Source organism: Stenella coeruleoalba, assembly GCF_951394435.1.
Source record: "Stenella coeruleoalba genome assembly, chromosome: 2".
Lineage (NCBI taxonomy): Eukaryota > Metazoa > Chordata > Mammalia > Artiodactyla > Delphinidae > Stenella > Stenella coeruleoalba.
Window position 1 is genome coordinate 25,839,987 of NC_137147.1, and position 22,819 is coordinate 25,862,805.

A 22,819-nucleotide genomic window follows, 5' to 3' on the forward strand; every position below is an offset into this window, starting at 1 on the left:
GCACATACATGCTCATATTATCTCCCATAACCAAGATGAAGTGAAGGGGGTGTGCTCTGAAACACTGCACCAAACGATGCGGAAAGTGGCAAAGGCACTTTCATCAAAGAGTCATGTGAAACATTTGATAAACCTTGCCTTCCAAAATGTTAAGAAAAAGTTTTTCAAAAAATAATACATGGGGCTTCCCTGGTGGCGCAGTGGTTGAGAGTCCGCCTGCCGATGCAGGGGATGCGGGTTCGTGCCCCGGTCCGGGAAGATCCCACATGCCGCGGAGCGGCTGGGCCCGTGGGCCATGGCCGCTGAGCCTGCGCGTCCAGAGCCTGTGCTCCGCAACGGGAGAGGCCACAAAAGTGAGAGGCCCACATATTGTAAAAAAAAAAAAAAAAAAAATACATGGTCTTACATAATATGACTGAAAATATGCAAGTTTAACAAAAGGGCATATTGTTGTGGGTTTTGTTTTGTTTTTGGCCACGCAGCTTGCAGGATCTTAGTTCCCCAAACAGGGATCAAACCCATGGCCCCTGCAGTGGAAGCACAGAGTCTTAACCACAGGACCTCCAGGGAAGTCCCAGAAGGGACTTTCTTTTAAGACTGGAGATACTAACAGTATTTAAATGCTGATGGAAAGGAGCCCATAGGGAGTGAGATGATGAAAGAGAGGAGATAATGGGTAGGAAGGTCTCTGGGAAGTGGTGAGGAGATGGATTCCAAGCCTGAGAAAAGCTGAGCCTGGGGTGGGAGCCACCTCTCCCCGCACGAGTGGGTAGCAATGAAGACGTGTACCATCAGTGAATGAGAGATGCTGCCGAGAGTGGGCAGGGCTGGTGGCAACAAGCTGAGGGAGTGCCCATCTGAGGGCCTCCACTTTCCCCATGGGACAGGAGAGGAGGCAGGGTGGCTGCTGAGAGAGGGTCAGAGTTTGGGGGTATAGCTTAGCAAAGATCCCCCAGGTGGCTCCCCGAAAGGCCCCCTCGTCACTGCGGTACTCATGACAAAGGTTTTCATTACTGTGGGTCAGCGTCCCAGTCCAGAAGCTGGCGCTTAGCCCTATGATCCAGAAGCCTGACTGTGTCAGCCACAGAAAAGGGCTCCATCTCTCAGGGGCTGACTCCCATTGCCCCAATTCAGGGACCAGATGTATAAGCCCGGGATGCCTGCACACTCAAGTATGATAAGAAATTGATCTACCCAGCCAGCATCCTGCCTAACCAGCAAGGTGGCTCCAAGCAGAAGACCAACAGGGTACCCAGATTGTAATCAGAAAGATGTTAATCAAATCCATTGAATGTTTAATCACAATAGGCTGTCCCAGGCTGACTCCCTTTACCTCGGGCGGGGACTTTGCCAAAGTCAGCTTTCTTTTTCTGTGCCTCCAGGGCTGATCCATCCTCTTTTTTTTCCATAGATATGCTAGTAAATTCAATCAGGTTGAGGGTGGTTCCTTTGCCATGGAGCCTTTCTGTCCCTTCAGGACTGTGCCTTTTTGTCTATCTCCAAGCTCATCTACTCTGGGTGAGTGACATAAGCCCCAGCACTGACGGCATAGAAATGGGCAAAGTGTAATGAACACTTAACATGCATTACTAGGCATTGAGGGCTAGTGGGCTGCATCTACCTGTTCAGTGCTGAAGTGCAGGGCGGGGGTTACAAGTTTTTACTGTAAAAAGCCAGAAAGTGTCAATGCTTTCTGCGTGTGGCCAGGTCTCTGACAACTACTCCACCAAAGCACCAAAACAGACAATATGTAAACAAATAGGTGTGGCCCTGTTCTAATACAACTTGATTTACAAAAGCAGGAAGCCGCCGGCAAACTGTACTTTGCCCACCACTCCCATCCCCTCCCCCATCCACACAGCGCTAGCCCCCGGCACAGACAAGCACACACTGAGTGCTCGATAAATATTTGTAGGCAAGGAATGGCGGTCTGAGGGCTTTCTCCCTAAGTCTATCGTGACTTCTTTGTTTCCATAAATTTCTTCCCATGTTGACGTAACCACCGAATTGGGCAGATGGAAGGGATCTAAGGAGGGAAGGGGGGGTTGTGAGCTAGCATGATTTTCAGAGCTGTCCAGGCGTTTACTTTGCGAATGGATCATTCTGTGACTAAAGGCCTTTTTAAAGATGGCCTACGTACCCTCCTTAATTGGGGAGGTGCTTAGAAGACTGCCCTGGCTGGGCTAAAGCTCTGCCTGCAGCCTCGTGTGCTCTAAGCCTCAGATTCCAGCTTCTTGAGGGCAGGTACCCTGTCTCTTTCTCTCCCTGAAGCACCTTACTCAGGGCAGGGACTAAATTAATGCTCTCTTGGTACTAAACTGACTCTGGGGTTGTCCAATTGTAGATCATTTGTTTCCTCTTTATATTTTCCCCATTTTTCCAAATTTCCTACAACTATTATGCTCAGAAACAACAAAATCAAAATCTTTGTTAGAAGAAAACCAAAGAATTGATAAGATAACCAGAGCAATCCGTCAGCCTTAGAGTTCACTGGTCCCTGTTTCAGATAGAGACCTTTCTGGTTGGAAATGAGTAACTCTTCTTGTGACAAAGAAACGAGAGTACTTCAGTTCTGATCGCAATAAAGGCTGCTGTTTGTCTTTGGACTTCTAGGAAGAGATCTTTATCCTTTACGTGGTAGCAAATAACTAAGACTATTTACAAATCCTTCCTCTGGGCTCTTTATTTATTTATTTAAAAAAATTTTTTTTGGCTGTATTGGATCTTTGTTGCTGTGCGCGGGCTTTCTCGAGCTGCGGCGAGCGGGGGCTACTCTTGGTTGCGGTGCGTGGGCGTCTCATTGCGGTGGCTTCTCTTGTTGCGGAGCACGGGCTCTAGGCACGCGGGCTTCAGTAGTTGTGGCATGTGGGCTCAGTAGTTGTGGCTCGCGGGCTCTAGAGTGCAGGCTCAGTAGCTGTGACGCACGGGCTTAGTTGCTCCACGGCATGTGGGATCTTCCCAGACCAGGGCTCAAACCCGTGTCCCCTGCATTGGCAGGCGGACTCTTAACCACTGCGCTGCAAGGGAAGTCCCTTCCTGTGGGCTCTTGACTTGCAGAGGATGTTGTCAGCACCCAGGCCGCTGTTGAGGGTGTAGTAAGGTTCCTAAGTCTACACCAGGCTCTGCTTTCAGAAAATTTAATCCAGAACTCTCCAGCACATTTAAGAATATGGACAGAAGAAAATGTAACTGTCTCTTAAAATGCAATTTTTCAAAAACCGCCCTCCGAGAGTCTAAAATGGTGGCAATCTTACCAAGATCACTTCCCAATTTGTAAAGAAAAACACTGTTATTTCAGTAGCTTAAATTGGTTTAAACATCTCATGTTTATTTGTCAAATATCCAATGATACTGATTGGATATTGGATTGGAGGTTTTCAACCCTGGTTGAGGCAGGATACTGAGAATTAATGCAGTGCTTTTGACATCTAGAGATTCCAGGGCCTCCTCCCAGACTGGAGAATGTGAAGCTGGCAGGGACCAGGATGCATCCGTTCACTGTGCTGAAGGCTAGCACGGTGCCTGATACAAAAGTGCTCAATCAATATTTTGCTGAGAGAAGTTGGTATCATGACTCCTTTGGGGAAAGGTCTAGGGAACTGGGGCCTAGGGTTTTAGGAAAACTTACTCTTTACTGTCTTATTCCTTCGTACTGTTTGAATTTTTACCATGTTTATATTTTTTTAAAGTGTTCACTTAATGAATAAATTTATCTATAACTAAAGTAGCTAAAATAGTTTAAATCCTGTTAAGTCAAAATAGTAATCGTACTGTTTCATTTAAATGTACGTTAATTACAAAGGCCTGCTCTGGAAGATAAAACAAATTTGGTCTGTTGTCTTAATATGTCCTAAGTGATATTGCGAAAGTGAAAATAATAATTGCAAACATTTATTTAGCGCTTACTAAGTGCCAGGCAAAAGTATGAGTGCTTTAGGGCTTCCCTGGTGGCGCAGTGGTTGAGAGTCCGCCTGCCGATGCAGGGGACGTGGGTTCGTGCCCCGGTCCGGGAAGATCCCACATGCCGCGGAGCGGCTAGGCCTGTAAGCCATGGCTGCTGAGCCTGCGCGTCCGGAGCCTGTGCTCCGCAACGGGAGAGGCCACAACAGTGAGAGGCCCGCGTACCACAAAAAAAAAAAAAAAAAGTATGAGTGCTTTATAGCCATTAATGCACTTAAGCCTGTTTTAGCAGCTCTATGTGAGGTAGGCATGACATCATCCCACCTTACCCAAGAGCAAACTGAAGCAGAGAGAGAAACTGAGGCAGGCCCCAAAGGCATTGAGCTATAAGGTAAGGGATGGAGCTGTGTGACCCAGGAGCCCGCCTGGCGGTTGGCCAGGACACCACACCATCTCAACTAATACATAGAACTGGAAACATAGCCAATCCTAGCGCCCTCAATTAGTTTAATAAATAACTCGTCACAAGAAATTGAAACAAATATTCGCTGAATGAACAGGCCAAGAATCACCCCAGGGAAGCTCAGCCTGCCTCTTCCAAAAGTGAAATAGGGGAGTGGCGGAAGGGAGGACACCCTCGGATCGCCAGGCAGGACGGGGACAGGATTGGCACCCCTGGGTTTCCTCCAGTCTGGTTTGCAGTTTCTGTCCCCAGGGGTCGGCATCTGCTCATCTCAGTGACCTCCACGAGCAGGGCTTTTGGTCTATCCTAGCGTCAGGCTGGACGGGAGGGAACGCATGAAGCAAGTGCCCCACGCGTGACCTACTGTAGAAAGAATCTTGGCTGGCATGCCCAGCCATTCCTCTGCGCTGCACCCTGTGCCATGACCTTCATAACAGCCCTGTGAGGGCGGACCCATTGTTATCCCCAATTTGCGCAGGACTGACTTCCTCAGAGTGAGTACCCACCAAGAGAGACAGCCACCGCGTGGCCTTTGGAACATGACTCAGCTGATATGCACATGCCCTCAAAGAGCGGCCCCACGGGGATGGGACAGGATGAGTAGTCAGGGGGAGATTTCCCTTGCTCTGTGGCCCTGACCGTTTCACGATGAAGAAAATAGTCACATTCCATTTGTGCAATTAAAAAAGATAAAACCAAAAGGAGAGACCCATTACAGTTCAAGAGGTCTGGAGTTGCAGGGCAAAGAGGGCTTTTTCTCCAAAACATTCAGCTTTCTAGGGACACTCATTTGACAGCGTTCCCCATCCTAGCGAGAGAGACACCTGTGCTAAGGCATTTGTGTGGATTTTCTTTGGGTCTTCTGGGGCTCCCTATGGGGGTGCATGACATTTCAACAAAAGCCTGGGACTTAGAACCCTTGTCCAGAATCCCAAAATGAGAAAACCCGGGATACAGAGAAGGGAGCCTCCAGAACCTCGGCTCCAGTGGCTCCCAGACCCAAGCTGGCAGCTCGCGGTTCCCTGCCGGGCCCGCACCCCGCCTGGGCCCACCCTGCTGCCACGCACCTTGGATGGTCCTCTTGAAGAAAGCCTTGCAGGCCTCGCAGGAGGCCACACCGTAGTGGTAGCCGGAGGCGATGTCCCCGCACACGAGGCACAGGCGCTTGGGGATGGCGTTGAGCATGTACTCGCACTTGATGGCCGAATCCTCCATGATGCCGCCGGCACAGTCCTCGTAGCCCTTGCGGCAGGGGGTGCCTCCCAGCCCGGCGCCCGCGAACATGGGCGGCGAGTCCAGACCGTTGGCGTGGGCGCCCAGGGCCAGGCCGAAGCCGCCGCTGGCGTCGGACGAGCCGCTGGGGCTGTGGTGGCTGAGGGCATCGATGCCCGAGGACGGGCTGGATGGCTCGGTCTTGATGAAGGAGCCGCAGCTGGAGACCAGGTGCCGGTCGTCTGCGGACATCCTGTTCAGCAGCCTGGGGACACAGAGCGCAGGAGTCAGCTCGGAGAGGGTGCGGTGGGTGTGACGCTGTCCCCAGGAATTAGCTTTGGGCTCCGGGCACCGGGTGGGCGGGGTGGCTGGGAGGGGCCCTACATTAAGGCATCGGTGAGATAAAATGCTGGCCGAGAAGGTCAATTGGGCTGAAAAACGGCACAGCCCAGAGCAAGTTTCTGGCATTACCCACCAGAACCTTCTGAGTCCTCCAAACAAAAACTACATTTTGATCGATCAATAAACTTCAGATGAGGCCCCCCAGTCCTTTGCAAATTGCTGGTCTGAGGGTGACAAAAGTGGTAATAATTCAGCCTGATGAATTATTACAATGACCTGAAGACCCACTTCACCTGAGCCCCGGGGGCAGCAGGTAAGCCCGAGCTTGGAGCTTCCCACAAATGCCACCATCACTGAGATTGGGACCAGAGACGCCAAGCCACCTGGCCAGGGCAAGAGGCAGGGCTTGTGGCCAAGGCGTCCGCCCAACTGGCTGCCCTCCGGGTTTTGCCTCTGGCCCAGGGCACATCTGGTGGGTGGCCCCCAGGCCCCCTCTTTCATTCCTCTTCATAGCCCTGATCAGGCTGGCCTCCCCCTCAAGAGACTGTGCCTCAATCATGCAGCATGAGGAGGCCTTCCAACCCCAACTCCGCGCATCCCCCAGCTGTTTCTTAACTCAAACTTCAACCTCTAAGGTCCCTGCCTCACTGTAGAGTCAAGGGAGCGTTAACAGTGAGGCAGGATCACGAGGAAGGGTCATAAGACAGTTCCCAAAACGAAAAGCCCTCCTCCCAGAACCATGCTGAGAGGGTAAGAAGGCAAAGTGCGACCCTCACACATCCTAGCTCCCAGGATGAGGGGAGGGGCTTCTCTCCCACGTGAGCAAGGAGAGGGAAGGGCCGGGAAATGCATTCAGGAAAGCCCAGCTGCAGTCCATGCCCAAGAGCTCTGGGCCAGCCAGGCCCTGGAGTCGGGAGGCTGGGCCAGGGTTCATCTGTCCATGTCCTGGCCTGGCTGGGTGGAGGTAAAGAGGAGGCCAAGGCGGACGCCTAAGGAGCAGGTGAAAGTTAATAGGGAAGGGTCCTGCAAAGGTTCGATCCCTGGTCTGGGAAGATCCCACATGCTGCGGAGCAACTAAGCCCGTGCGCCGCAACTAGTGAGCCTGCGCTCTAGAGTCTGGGAGCCACAACTACTGAGCCCGTGTGCCGCAACTACTGAAGCCCACGCGGCTAGAGCCCGTGCTCTGCAACGAGAAGCCACCGCGATGAGAAGCCCGCGCACCGCAACGAAGAGTAGCCCCCACTTGCCACAACTAGAGAAAGCCCGCGTGCAGCAACGAAGACCCAACACAACCAAAAATAAATAAATAAATAAAATTGATTCTTTAAAAAAAAAAAAAAGAGAGGGAAGTGTCCTGGAGAACGAAAAGGGCTGGAGAGGGTGGCAGTGCAGCCCCATTCATCGAAAGATGGCCCCAGTGGGGAGGGAGGGAGTGTCCCAGTGCTGGAGGGCCCACTGGGGAAGCAGCCACAGTCCAACGATGCTCAGAGGTAGCCCCTGTTTTCTGAGCAGATCACTGGGGAAAGGATTATTCACCATGTGGGGAAAGGCCTGTCTTACCACAGCCACAGAGCCCACCCTCCCAAGAAAACCTTGGCCACACACTTGCACCGCCAAAAGCAATCTTATGATGGGGAGGGGCCTCCACTGTCCCTGGTCCCACCAGTGATTTCATAGTCAATACCCCTCCCAGGGCACTGTCCCATCCATCTACACTTGAACATGTCCGGAGGCAGGGAACACATTGCCCCGCAGACAGTTCTAATCAGAAGCTGGGAGTTGCTTCTGATAAAAAGATAGAAGATACCTATAAGGATCCTACTGTCAAGAAGTTTATTATCTACTGGAATGTAGTGTTTGAAGATAGAGGCTCCCAGGTCTGTTCTGTTCCAAACTGAATATTCCTGAGTCTTCTGAGATACCTCTCCTACTAGCCCATCCCTTACATTGGCAGAGGGTACCACACTGAAAGTCTTCTCTGGTGGTTTTTTTTTTTATTACATCTCTGGCTGGTGCCCTGTCTTGTCCCCAGCCTCCACAAGGCTACCTGCCACCCCCTCCATCCACCAGAGGCTCTCTGGTGTGTTCTCAGGAAATGCCATTGGCCTGAGAAACACAAATGCACCTGTGGGTTAACTCCCCACAGTGCCTTGTGCTGGGCCTGCAGGGAGAGCAGACCAGGTGCTCTTACATTTGTAATCCCCTCCTCCTGCTGCTTTAGGCTCTGCAGTGCCCAGGAACATCCCAGGCCCACTGTGACAAACACTGCAGGACAAGGCAGCTCCCAGACCCAAGCCCCCCATCCCACTCCTCTCCCAGGCTGTGAGTGCCCCTGAGATTTCAGGAGATACACTTGATGGAAGCAGTAATGATAGCATCTGCTATTTAGTGAGCACGTGTTATATGCCACCCGCTTCAGATCTGTCCCTTGGACGGATGAGAAGCTTGTGCCCTGAGAGACGCAGCTGGGGAGACCTACAGCCATGCCTGGTGGACAGCAGGACACAGTTTCCCCAGCTGTCTTCCCCAGACTCACGGCTCAGCCAGCCCTGAAGGACACTCAGGGCAGGCAGTGGTTTCATACCCTAAGCCACAGGTCTCCCCTCCTGCCTCTCTCCTTATTGGTTCAAAGCCTTCTTTAGTGACCGCTGCCCCCAGGCCCTGGTCAGAGACTCTAGGACTGAGAAGGAAGTAAACTTGACCCTGGCCTCAGCGTTGGCACAGAAATCCACCTACTGGTTTAGTGCCTGAGCCCCAGCTGAGGAGGGTCTGATGATTTCATCCCTGCAGGTGTCTCACTTCTGTGACCATTATTTTGGCCCCTAGAATGTCTTTTCCAGGGTGAGTCAACAAGTACTTCGGGCACCTACCATGTGCCAAGTGCTGGCCAGACAGCAGGACGTGACCAGCGCAGCCCATGATGTCAAGAAGCTCATCCTCTCACCGGAAGGACGGACACAAAAGAAACACACGTGTGCAGAGCGCCAGCAAGGCAGGGGCTGGGGGTGTGGAACACGACACCGACAGGGCTCCCTCCGCCCCCCCGCCATGCCCCTTTGGTCTGACTTCATTCATTCACTCATTTATTCATATTTGCCTTCATTTTCCCTCCAGGAAACCTACCCCTCCCTCCACCCATCCTTGACCTCCTGGACATTGTTCCTTTACTCAAAAGCAAAATTTAAAGGAAGGACAGAGGGAAAGAAGTCCAAGAAGAGGGCAGAGAAGAAGTGGCCAGAGGAGCTGGAGGAGACGAGAGAGAGCCGTGGACATGCAGTGAGGAGAGCCATCGCGAGGGAGCCACAAAGTCAGGTGAAGTCAGGAGTGCAGCGTCCCCTGCAGTGAACAGTCAGGATGTGGCTGGTCAGAGCAGTATCACGCGTGGGGGGATGGGAGCCACAGGGCCGGGTCTGCAGGAGGCATTGAACAGCAGACAATCCTTTCAGGGAGTTTGGCCATGTCTGGCCGAGCCGGGCAGAGGAGGGAGTAGGGGTGGCGTCCTCCTTGCTCACCTGTAGGCAGCACCATCCCCTTGAACTTAGGGGCGGTGGCGGCAGGGAAGGAATGTTTTTGTTGTTATTGTCCGTAATTTATCAGCCTCTTTGATGAGGAGGGGGTGTGTCAAGAATGTAAGGAATTTAAAAATTACTTTCCAGTTTGCCCTGGGCAATCGTGATCCCACCTACTGACCCCGTATAATTATCCATCGCTCCCCATTACTCCCCAGAGGAGGCAATGAATTCTATGGTGACTCCATGTTACATGCTAATGGTAAAGAGCCAATCAAGATGGAAAGATTGCAATCACAAAAGATTTTTCTCAAATTCCAGTCCAATCTTCATCAGAGTCAGCAAACGTGCTGGTTGAACAGGTAGCTTCCTGGACCCAACCTCACCCCAGTCATATTCTGGACACTCAGCCCTGCAGGAGGGGCCCAGAAATCTGCATTTAAAAAAATCTTTTTAATTTATTTATTTTAGGCTGTGTTGGGTCTTCATTGCTGTGCGTGGGCTTCTCATTGCGGTGGCTTCTCTTGTTGAGGAGCACGGGCTCTAGGCGCGTGGGCTTCAGTAGTTGTGGCTTGTGAGCTCTAGAGTGCAGGCTCAGTAGTTGTGGCGCACAGGCTTAGTTGCTCCACGGCCTGGGGGATCTTCCCGGACCAGGGCTTGAACCCGTGTCCCCTGCATTGGCAGGCGGATTCTTAACCACTGCGCCACCAGGGAAGCCCCTGCATTTTTGGTTTTGCTTATTGCTTTGCTTTCAGCACCCCAGATGTGAATCTTAGGGGAGTCAAGTTTGAATCCTACAGGAATAACGCATGCAGTCAGGGGACCTGGTGGGAGTTTGCAAGGTATCTGGATGCCCTGGAAGAGAAGAGAAACGAGCCAAAGCAGTAAGAGGGGGAGGGAGGGTTGGCTGTGCAGAGGGGAAGTTTGGAGGTGGCCTCCCTTGCCCCCCACGTGGCCTCTCCTCATTCTGTGAAATGGGAGGTGAGGTCAGGAGATCCAGGAAAAGGAAGAAAGTTTGCAACAGCAACTGTGGGAGGAGGAGAGAACACAAATGAGGGGCATAAAGCTTTACCAGGCCCCTTAACTCACTCTGCAGGGCCAGCAACACAGGGGAGCTTTGATCTGCGTTTCTCAGCCCGGGCACTGCTGACATTTGGGGCCAGTGATTCTTCACTGTGGGCCATCCTGTGCGCTGCAGGACGTTTAGCAGCACCCCTGCCCTTTACCCACTAGAAGCCAGTAGCACCCCCAGCCCCAGATATGACAAGCCAAACCTTCTCCAGACACTGCCAGATGCTCCCCGGGGGGCAAAATCGCCGCCAGTTGAGAACCACTGACTTGGACGTTGGCGGGAAAGGGGTAGGCACAGGGCCCGGGAGCTGAAGCGTGGGCACATGGTGTAGTTTGGGGCTAGAGTGATGTCACAAAGAGAGGAATTGGGAGAAAACGGAGCGCCCGAGAGCATGGGGGTTTCCAGGCGGGGGAGGCTGAGGTACGGCAGGAGGAAGGAGCAGGACAGCTGCAAGGATGGGAGATTGGGTCAGGGAAGATCTCAGAGGTGGAGCCTGGATGCCAAGGCCCAGGAGGATGTGGCCACTGGGTAGGTGGCTAGGATGGGCAGCAGGGAAAGCACAGCCTAGGGGTGAAGGGGAGGTGGCTAACACTTGCGCTCTGGGGAGGAGAGGGTCATGTCGAGTCCATCATCTGTGGTTGGCTGGGTCCCAGTTCCCAACTGGTCGATGACTATTGACTTTACAGGAGGGGACCGCTGCCCCATCTGAGCCGCCTGTGAAAGAGCAGTAGTCAGTGGTCGAAGCCCCTCGAGGCATCATTTTCCCTCTGATCCATCTCGTAACAGGAGCACAGCCAGAGCTGCCCTGGCCTCAATGTCACCACCATCTGATTAATGTGGGTCCCCTCCCCCACCTAGGCCTGCCCCTCTTAGTGTCCAGTGTGGGACCCTTACCCCAGAGCGGCCTGACCTCCAGGGACGCCTGAGCTTACTGGGGACTCTCTGCCTCTGCTGGACATCACCTTGCTGGACAGTGAAGTGGGTTGAAGTTTTTCCAAATACAACAGAATCTTGGAAGTTCTGAAGGAAACCCAAACTCTTCAGCTATTTAGCCACGGACCTCTAGAGGAAGAGAAACTCCAGGATATCAGCAAGAGACAGTCATAAATCTTTAGGTTGGAACAACTATACTGCAATACATTTTTTTTAATAAAAAGAAATAAAAATAAAAAATTTTAAAAATAAAAATCTGAGCTGGAATCCCAGGGACCTACTCCCCTCAAGGCTACCTACTGGTGGGCAGGCAGCAGAAGAGAAGCTTCTGGAGGAACAGAGGCTCCTGGAGGGAAGAGGATGTGATGGTCTGATTAGGGCCTGGCTTGTTGTCGTCTACTGAGTAGAGTCCACCCTACAACACGCCAGAAGCCGGATCACATGCCGAGGGGCTGCCCTCACAGCCGCCTTTCGGCTCTGTGCTGGGGTTGCCCCTGGAACAGCAGAAACAAGCCACTGAGTCACTTAACGGTTAAGAGCCATCACTCTGACGTCAGATGAGCACCGCAGTTCACAGTAGCTGCTGACTTTGCGTTAAACAGGTCACCCTCTCTGGGCCTCAGGGTCCTCGTCTGTAAAATGGGCTCCACCACAGCACCTCCTTCCTAGGGTTGTTCTGGGCGAGCAGGGGCTAATGCAGGCAAAACGTTTAGAACGTGCTAGAGCCCAGCAAGCTCTCAGGGGACAGTGGCTGCTGTTGTGATTCTCCCAGGAAGCCCCTTCCAGAAAATCCAGCAGCTGGCGGCAGCCTGTGGTTAAACCTAGCAAAGCTCTTCGCTCGGCCAAGTATAATAATTCCACAAGGAACCTGCCATTTACCAGGAAAGAAAGTAGCAGGTTAGGTGAATTAAGAGGATAAATAAGCCTGAAATGGGAATCCACTCTACGGAAGAAAAATGGTTCCGTACACTTGAGAAACTCTTACGTACATTTCCATGATTAGTTTGCTAACCAGGGGCCACTGAGCTATTCATTAAAGCAGACCTTCAGACCCTCCAGCAAGGCTTTATTTGTTATGAATCAGCCCCTCAGGCACCTGAAAGTAACAGAGCTAAACTTCCTTTAAAAATATTATTAGACAATGCACAATGGGCCTTTAATGGACGTATAGGATGGGGGGGGACCATATGGCTAAATTGACAAGGTCCCGGTATTCCTGTTGGGACACGGATCCACGGGTACTTATTACACGGGAGGGAGGGAAGAGAGGAGGGAAGGAGGAAGGGAAGGGAGGGGGAAGGAAGGAGTGGGAATGGGAAGCCAGTGATGAAAAGTATTACTAACCAAGGATTATAATTAATCCAATTCCATGCATCTATTTGTTATATATTCTTTCCTTAAACTCAGATATTTCTTTAATTCAAATTGACCTTCCCTCGGAGTGGTCTGAATCACCTGTTTTAATAAACAGTGTTTTTATCACTCCTTGTGAAATCCTGCAATGAGTATCTTTCATCAGTGGATCTATTTTTCTGGACAGACAGAGCACAGAGGGAGTCAGTGAATCGTAAGTGCTCAGAGATTCTCCTGCCTGGCCTGGATGGCTTTCAGATGAGGAGCTGAAGGCCCTAGAAGTCATGACTCACTGAGAGACACTAACTAGAGAGCCAGGCTGGCTGGGGGCTGGCTGGGGGCTGGCTAGGGGTGTAGAGACACGGTGGGTAGGTGACCTGCGCAGGGGAGCAGGTTGACTCAGCCCACCTGCTACCCTCCATCACCACGTCACTACCACAGCACCGGTCCTGTGCTGGTTCGATTTTGTCTGGTCTCCTCAGGAATACTTTCCTCATTCTTTCTTTCTCTCTGTCCCCTAGGGGACCCTCTGGGACTTAAGACTACAAAATGACCTGATAGCAAACTGGCTTCAGTGAGAGCTGCCTCCCCCTGTACGCCAGAACTCAGGCAAAAATCTGTAATTAAGCATCTTGTCGTTAGAAAGATTAGTCAAAACCAGGTTGATCCCAGACAACTGATTGAAATCTCGTTCCATACAAATTACGGCATGGAAAATAATGATGGGTAATTAGTGCCTTTCAATCGGGGCTTTTTATCCATGATGTCCCGGGCTGCATCCATCATCATGAGAAGTGAGAGGCTCGCCAAAGCAGGAGGAGACCACTGGAAGCGAAGTGGCTGCCACGGGACAGCTGGGAGGGCCCAGTCCCCCGGCAAAGCTCCGGCCCACAATGGGCAGCCGCTGCTGGCTCATTCTGTGGCTGTGTGTGGATTAGAAAGAGGGGCCCCCTCTGGGGAGACCAATTCGAAATTTCAGCCCTCACCTCGGTCCTCTCAAGGGCGTGTCCTCATGCAGGAACCAAAGGTACCTGATGGCTCTGACTTTAGCCCATATGGCCAACTCTAGCCTCTGACACCACAAAGGCGTGTGTCTGGAGGAAGGACAGCTCACAATTTCAGAAGATGCCCCCAAACACACCTCTAGCGATCTTCCTTTCAATATCTCTTGGAGATCTGACATCTGTGAATTTATCTTCACTCTACTTGAATCTGTTTTATTTTTACCCCATATCAAGCAGTGATACAGCATAAACATCCCACCTACTGTCACTGAACAAATTCAGCAGTTTCCAGATGGCATTCGGTCCTGGAGGAGCTGAGATGCTGGGCCGTAGAGCTGAGTGGTTGGAGCTGGACTGCCTGAGTCCGAATTCCAGTTCTGTCTCTTACAAGTTATTTAACCTTTCTGAGCCTCAGTTTCCTCATCTGTACAATAGGGATGATAATAATTATTGTATTCATCTTATAGGGTGGTCTTGAGGGTTAGCGAGTTAATACAGAAAAGAGCTTAGAACTGTGCCTGGCGAAAGTGCTCAATAAATACGTTAGCAGTTGTTACTCGCACCCTTTTTGGTAATGAGCAGATGGCTTCCCTTCAGTCTCTAAAAAGTCCATTCCCACAGCAAGCAAGACCGTCTTGCTCCCTCTCTCCTTGCCATCACCCATCCATCCGTGCATCCGTCCATCCACCACTTAGTCATGCATTTGTGGGCCTCTCTGCATGCGGGAACTTCCACGGAGGAAGTTCCTTTTCAGACAAAGGGGTTCCTTATTCAGGCACTAGTAGAACCAACTATTAGAACTAACTAGCCTCTCTTCCAGGAGCTGACAACCGACTCCAGCCTCCTTTCTCTCTAATTCCTGTGTGCACGCCAAGCTCCCACAGGAATCGCCACATTCGCATGCATCTCCACCTGCTACCCAGCAGAGTCACCCAGGGCTGCGCAACTGACCCAGGCTGGGCAGTGAGTCTCTCCCATGAGACCGTGTGTCGTGGCTGCCTCTCCAGGGACAGAGGCAGTATGACGGACAGCTCAAGTGTGAGCGAGGTCATACTTCACACCAACGTGCAGCGAGAAAGAAGAATACGGAAGCTGGCAGCAGAGAAGGGTGCCAGCCAGGGGCAGGGGCCCGGAAGCCTTAGTTGGCAGCGCGGCAGCACCTCTGCTCAGGTGAGCGACGAGGCCTGACTCCCCGGTGTGGCAGCTCACACAAGGGGGTTCTGACAGCTAACCAACTGACACGCCGTCTCATTCGTTCACCCACTCGCTCCTTCCCTCCCTCATTCATCCCATTACTATTCCTTGAGTACCCTCGGTGTGCCAGATACCGTTCTAGCCCTGGGGATGGTTGGTGCCCAAGGTGGACGTGTTCCTTTCCTCAAGGAGTGACAGCACCATATTTCATTGACTCTAAACTACACCCTTTTTTCACTTTTTAACATCTTGGCAATCAGAATGCATCTTGAGTGGATGGCTTGCCATAGTTTAATTTAATTAGTGGTTCCAAAAATAATGGTGTCTATGATGTCAAAGATTCAATGAAATATGATAATGAGTAGAGCGGAGACTGCCACGAGGTCATCAAAAGCAGTTTCATGTTCTTTCTAGACCCAGGAAGACCACATTTCCCAGTCTCCCTTGCAGTTAGCTGTGCGCATCAACCGGGTCCTGACCAATGGAATGTGGGCAAAAGGATGTAAGGCACTCCTCCCTCCGGCCCATAAAAATCTCCCATGGCCCTCCCCGCCCCCACTTCCTCCCTCTCTCTGTCCTCCCCCATCTGCAGGCCACACAAGATCCATGCGGAGGCTCCAGGAGGGGACTCCAAGGCCCTGGGGGATGGCAGAGCCACAAGTTGGAAGGAGCCTGGGCCCATGAAAAACCTCATGAAAGGTGATCTGCCAAGTACCTTCACCAAAATGTTATGTGAGCGAGATGTAACCTGTCATCCTAAGCCACTGAAAAACTGAGGTTGTATGTAACAATAGCTAGCGTGACCCACTCTAACTAATAAATAAGTAAACAACCAAATAGTATAACTTCAGTTAGTGATGAGCACTATGAAGAAAGAGCAGGGCTGAGGACAGATGGCAGAGTGGAGGAGTCCAGACACAGTGGCCAGAGAAGGCTTCTCTGAAAGGGTGACGTCTAAGCAGAAGCCCGAGGAAAAACAGATAAGGAGGCATGCAGGGAGAGCTCCGTGTTGAAGGAATAGCAGAGAGATAGGGAGAGGTAGGCGGGCAGGGCCCTGTCCCAGCCAGGGGCACTTGGACCGGGCCAGGACCTCAAAGGGCTCCTGGTCTGTCCCATAGGCTGCCTGCCTTTGCTAAAGACCCCAGTGATAAGGAGATCACTAGTTCAGGCAGCAGCTGTTTCCATCTTTGGACAACTTAGGTTTTTTTTTTTTTTGCGGTACGTGGGCCTCTCACTGTTGTGGCCTCTCCCGTTGCGGAGCACAGGCTCCGGACTCGCAGGCTCAGCGGCCGCGGCTCACGGGCCCAGCCGCTCTGCGGCATGTGGGATCCTCCCGGACCGGGGCACGAACCCGCGTCCCCTGCATCGGCAGGCGGACTCTCAACCACTGCGCCACCAGTGAAGCCCTTTTTTTTTTTTTTTTTAAGTTCTCTGTCAAGAGCCAAAATATTTCTTCTTTCTGGAGCTTTCAGTTATAGTTTATACAGCTCTCTCCCTCAGGACCTACAGAACAAGTCTAACCCCCCACTTCCATCTGACAGCCCTCTAGATTGCTGAAGGCAGCTTCCTGCTCCCTGCTGAGCCCCGTCTTCACCAGGAGCACATCTCCTGGACCTAGAATCACTCCTGCACACATTTTGCCCTCCTTTGAGAACAGTCCATCTGCTCTGTTTACTCCTCACAGAAAGGAGCATCAGAATACAGCACAGCCTTCCAGGTGAGTTCTGACCAGTGCAGAGCAGTTCTGACACCTCTCTCGTCCTAGATACTATACTTCTGGGGTTTTTTTTAATCCTCTAAAGCTAAGTTTGTTTTAAAAAAAAAATTTTTTTTTTTTGATACTATACCTCTGTTGATGCAACCCTAGATGGGATCAGCATTTAAGGCCCTTGGTTCACACTGCTGACTTCCCCTCTGCTCCTTATGCAATCACGCACCTGAGTCTCTTTCATGTGTGCTGTTCCTGGGTGTCACCACCCCCTTCTTATGTGCGTTCCTGCAGGGCAGTGTGCAAACCCAGTGAGAGGGACCACACTTCCATATATCACCTGGTCACAGCAGTGGCCCTTTCCATGTGGCCTTATGCACAGCAGGGATGACACAGGAAGCTTGGGGCTCCCAGTATCCATTTCTCTTCCTGACCCAGTTTTTCAGTCTTTGTGCCAATGGGCAGCCTGGGCAGATGACAAAGATACATCCTAACTCGGGTGAACAGGTGGGGACCTGACACTGCAGCCAACTGGGAACCTGCTTCTGAGCTCCATAATGGTGACGACAGAGGGCTCACTCTGCACTGGGCACGAAACTACGCACGAGGTCAGCGATTCCTTTCAACAACCTGTCGTCATTTTGCAGATGAAGAAACAGAGGCCAGAGGGGCTAAATATCTTGGCAGGGGTCTCACTGCCAGAAAGTGCTGGAGTGAGTTACAACGCAAAGGGGAGTAAGTCACAACACTCCCCTGCTCCAGACAGCCAGGGACTTCCCATCACGCCCCCAGGAAAGCAGGAGTCCTTTCCACAGCTGCCCACTCCCCCACGGGGCCACTCCGGCTGTTTCTGGACTAGATCGCATGCTTCCACCTCGGGGCCTCTGCCCCCCGCACAGGAGGGCAGAGGCTGCCTCTGCTTTCTCCTCTGTTGCTCTCCACTGTCTAGGACGCTACCGGACACAACAGATGCTCAGAAAAGATTTGTTGAATGAACAAATGATGCAGGAGGTCTGAGATTTGGGTGGGATACGAGTCCCCAAGGCCTGCCCCCCCTCGGGCTGTGACAGCCACAGGCCTGAGCCACAAACAAGATAGGGCCAGAGTCAGGGCAAGGGAGTCAGCCAGCACCTCAAGAGCAGAGGCCCAGCCGACAGTCCCACTGAAACCTGCCCCCAGTTCCCATCAAATTCCACTCATCCTGGTGGAAAAGGCTTTGCTTATGATGTATGGATTTTTCTTACTTTTCTTTATTTATTTTTTTAAGCACCCGAATGCCTGTCATGTGTTTGGAAGGAACTTAGAGAAGCTAGCATCTCAGACCCACTTATCAAGAAATCTAGTTTTGAAACGTTAAAGAAGATATTTTAACACAAAAGGCAAAGTAATTAATGAAAACCTGTGGGAAGTGAGGTTGGAAAAAGCTCGCCTTGACTTCAGAGCCAGGACCCCGAATCTGTATAAGTGAAAAAATAGCCACTGCCTCTCCCTGCCCTCTAGAGGGGACAGAACCAGGCCCAGGCACAAGGGTTCTGGGCCCAGATCACCTGGGTTCGAATCCTGGCTTTGTCACCTACAGGCTGTACAACTGGTTGCTTTACCTCTCCCTGCCTCAGTTCCTTCATCTGCAAAATGGGTAATATAAAGATACCTACCTCTGAGAAGTGTTCTGAGGATTAAATGACACAATAAATGGGAAGCACTGACACCAGCGCCTGCACATAGTAAGTGCTCAATAAATGTGAGCTGTTACTATGATTCCTCAGGCCTCTGGGGTGCAGGTCCTTCCAGCCATGGCAGGTATGGTCTGACAATTTGGCTCTCAGTCGTCTCCTCTATAAACTGGATATAAGAAGAAAATGAGGAAAGGGGAAAGCAGTGGTGGGTCACTCCCAGGCTCCTTGGCTCTCCTTAATCTAAACCTTTGGGAGTGAGGGGCTGGATTCACCAGGCTTGCCCTTGGAAATGCTGTCACTTATCACGCGGACTTCTCCAGATGGGGCATTTTGACTATTGATCTGATAAATAAACAGCCTGCTGGCTCGATCAAAATGTTATTTTGCATTCCAATTACTGCTCACTAATGCAACCTTCATCCCGCCAAGATGCTGCTGGCAATGACACCAGCCCTGCCACTGGCTTGAGAGGTGGAGCCACCCCCTGCCAGTACTAAGCAAGGATTAGGGCGCTTCTCCCTGGGAAGTCACAGCCGGGGTGGGGAAGACAGCTGCTCCAGGAAGGCAAGACAGGAGGATGACAGGAAATTGTCCTTTTCCTTCATGAGGGGAGCCCCGGAGGGGCAGGGGCTGCTGTCATTCCGGACAGGAAAGGCCCTTGGGGCTGCAGGTATGCCAGACTGGGATACCCCTAGGGACCTCAGGGTCAGGCCTCAGTGCCTCCACTGCCTTGTTGAGTGGCCTTGGACAAGTCACTATACTCCCTGCATCTCAGGTACTGCACTGGTAAACTGGATCCAAGAAAAACCACCCTACTTTCCTGGGTGGTTGTAAAGACTCAGTAAGAAACTAGACGTGGAAGCCCTTTAAAGGAAAAAAAAAAATTAATGCCGCTGTATTATTTAACGCAGTAATTATACTAAATTTCCTATCTTGTTTAGCAGGCATTTACTATGTGCGAAGCGTTTTGCGCATACAAGCTTATTTAATCCTCCCAATAATTCTGGAGTTTTAGTCCTGTTTTACTGGGAAAACGGGAAAGTCTATGGGGGCACCGATGTTGAGCCTCACGGGCCGCACAGCTTCTATGGTTCACTGAAGGTTGTATGTTAATCCAACCTGACACCCACGGTGAGGGGTTCAGCCACTCTGCCCAACCTGCCCCCTTCCAAAGATCAAGGACTGTCTCTGGAGAAGTGTGATGACTCCAAACAGTTACTTTTTCCCTTTCTTGGCCAGTCTGGTCTTTAAAGGTGGCAGAAGAGAAACTCTTTCCTCCTCCTAGTGGGTCTGGCTGGTAAGAGGGGCAGAGGCTACTGACAGCCAGAAAGAAGACAGCAGGTGTCATAGACCCAATGTGTATGTCCTCAGCCCAACATTCATACATGGAAAACTAACCGCCATTGTGATGGTATTAGGGGGGCCTATGGGAGGTGACTGGGTCATAAGGGAGGAGCCCTCATAAGTGGGATCAGTGCTCCTATAAAAGAGACCACAGGGCTTCCCTGGTGGCGCAGTGGTTGAGAGTCTGCCTGCTGATGCAGGGGACACGGGTTCGTGCCCCAGTCCGGGAAGATCCCACATGCCGCGGAGCGGCTGGGCCCGTGAGCCATGGCCGCTGAGCCTGCGCGTCCGGAGCCTGTGCTCCGCAACAGGAGAGGCCACAACAGTGAGCGGCCCGCGAACCGCAAAAAAAAAAAAAAAAAGAGACCACAGAGAGCTCTCTCCCCTACCCCTTGTACCATGTGAGGCCATAGGGAAAAGACAGCTCTCTATGAACCAGGAAGTGGCCCCTCACCAGCCACCGAATCTGCCAGCACCTTGATCTGGGACTTGCCAGCCTCCAGAGCTGTAAGACATAAATTTCTGTTGTTCATAAGCCACCCAGTCTACGGTATTTTGTTATTGAATCACAAACAGACTAAGATAGTAGGTCTGAGCAGAAACTCTTCTCTGGATCACCCAGGTACGGTGACCCACGTCCCAAGGCCAACCACCAGGGCCAAGAGGAGGAGGGAGCGGGCGAACACTCAGCCCACTCTGTGAGACGCTAAGCTTCTCAGAGATCTGAAAACCTGGGCACACCTTGGTGATGGGGGACACACAGAGGAGATGTCACTTAGAACCAGAAGAATTGCCAGGGCCACGTCATCCTTGTGCAGAGCTACGAGGGGCTGGGGGCAGCCTGTGAGCCCCGAATGTAGAAAGTTCAAAGAGGATGGAATGGGAACCTCAAATATCAAGGGAATGGCAGCCACAGGCCCCAGAGGTCCTTTCAGAAAGGACTGCCCACCCCTCCACCCTCTGTGTGCCTTGGTGGAATAGAGGGTACATTTTGGCTGTCAGGCTTAAATGCCAAAATTGCTTTGTTCTCTGTCCTCATAGTGTGCATACACACACACACACACACACACACACACACACACATGCCCTCCAGCTCCCTTTTCAAGGGTGGAATTGCCATTTTGTAGTTTACATTTCGGGTTTTTAAAGAAATAGTAAACAGCACAAGGGTCTTCTGAGCTCTTATTATGCCAGGTAGAAAAAGCCCAGTGACTAATAAGGCTTCTGCCCCAGCTCCAAGGCTGTGTGTTCTTGAGACAGTCATTTGCCCTGTCTGATCTCAGTCACTCCATTTCCCTTTCTGCAAAATGGAGACAGCCTAGCCATCTGCAGGAGAGGCCTGAAGACACATGACACAGGAGGTAGCACAGTGGGCCCTCTGGGGGGAAGCTGGAGCCACTGGTCCCAAGATTTCCCCAGGAAGCAGGCCCCAGTCACAAGCTTTTGGCTCATCCCAGTTTCACAGGTAATTCAAGGATTAAAAATGAAATCACTTAAAGAAAAAAAAAAAAACCCACATTACAAAATGAAAACATTCCCTGGGGCTTCCCTGGTGGTGCAGTGGTTAAGAATCCGCCTGCTAATACAGGGAACATGGGTTCGAGCCCTGGTCTGGGAAGATCCCACATGCCACGGAGCAGCTAAGCCTGTGCGCCACAACTACTGAAGCTCGCGTGCTTAGAGCCCGTGCTCTGCAACAAGAGAAGCCACCGCAACGAGAAGCCTGCGCACCGCAACGAAAACCCAACACAGACAAATAAATAAATTAATTAATTAAAAATAAATAAATAAAATAAAACAGGGTTAACCCATCTTGCTACCTCATGGAGTTACTGTGGGGATCAAGTTAGGATCTTAGTTTCAAAAGCTTTGCAAAGTGTCAGCTTCCGACAAAGTTGTCACACCTTCCCGGCCATCCTGCTCGCTCTGGCATTTCACAACCCTGGCTCCTGGAGAGGAAGTGAACAAGGTCTTCAGGGCAATCAGTCCCAGCAGGTGTCCATCGAAATGAAAACGAAAATGAAACCTGAATTTCTGAGCACTTAAGCAACCATCCAGTGAACCCTCACCAGGTCCCAGCGGGAGGCAACTTACGCCCACTGTAAGGGGGGAGGAACGGAGGATAGAAGGGTTCCTCAGTCGCCTCCTGGGTTGGGGGCACAGCCAGGATATGAACCCAGGCCCTTCCAACTCCTGCGTTCCCAATGTCACGATTTCAAATGGAAATAGAAAGTTTAAAAATGCAAAAGCAAAATACCTAGCCAGCAAGCCTCAAAGCTGTTAAGGTCATGAAAACTAAGAAAAGTCAGAGAAGCTGTCACAGACCAGAGGATATTAAGGAGACATGACAAGGATGCAGGGTGGGGTGGTGAGCTGGGTCCTGGAAGAGAAAAGGGACAGCAGTGGGAAATGAATGAAATCTGGACAAAGTTCAGTGTTTAGTTAATAGTAGTGTCCCCATGTCATTTTCATCATTGTGACAAACGTACCATGATAACGTTGTAAGAAGTTAGTGACAGGGAAAGCTGGACAGGGGTATACAGGAACTGTCTACACTATCTTTGCAATTTTTCTGCAAAAGCAAAACTATCCTAATAAAAAGTTTTTTAAAAAACTGGAAAAAAAATGGGGACTTCCCTGGTGGCGTAGTGGTTAAGAATCTGCCTGCCAATGCAGGGCACGTGGGTTCGAGCCCTGGTCCGGGAAGATCCCACATGCTACAGAGCAACTAAGCCCGTGTGCTACAGCTACTGAGCTGGCACTCTAGAGCCCGCGAGCCACAACTACTGAAGCTCGCACACCTAGAGCCTGTGCTCCGCAACAAGAGATGCCACCGTAATGAGGAGCCTGCGCACCGCCACGAAGAGTAGCCCCCGCTCGCCGCAACTAGAGAAAGCCTGCGTGCAGCAACGAAGACCCAACGCAGCCAAAAATAAATAAATTAATTAATTACTTTTTTAAAAAAACTGGAAAAACTGTAAAAGCTCCAACTTTGCCTCTTGAAGAGAAGGTGAAGAGCCACGCGTGCTGACTGCCCTTAGGTGGCATCTGCCTTCCCATCGCCCACCGCTCCTTCAGGGCCAGAGGCCTCCGGACAAGCCTTACTCTT

At 51.4% G+C, this 22,819-nt stretch overlaps 1 protein-coding gene across 5 annotated transcripts in view; it reads right to left on the bottom strand.

The window, feature by feature from the left end:
* ESRRB (estrogen related receptor beta) overlaps positions 1–22,819 on the bottom strand; it is a 243,819-nt gene that overhangs the window by 46,201 nt on the left and 174,799 nt on the right. For 2 of the 5 annotated variants that reach the window (XM_079913201.1, XM_079913202.1), the window contains exons 2-3: positions 11,393–11,560; positions 5,431–5,840 (exon numbers count right to left, since the gene is read on the bottom strand). In XM_079913201.1, coding sequence (XP_079769327.1) covers positions 5,431–5,840; positions 11,393–11,457 — 475 coding nt within the window. In that variant the 5' untranslated portion in view covers positions 11,458–11,560. Of the gene's footprint in view, positions 1–5,430; positions 5,841–11,392; positions 11,561–11,731; positions 11,805–22,819 lie in introns of those variants that run through there. The other 3 variants (XM_079913204.1, XM_079913205.1, XM_079913203.1) reach the window with 2 other exon arrangements.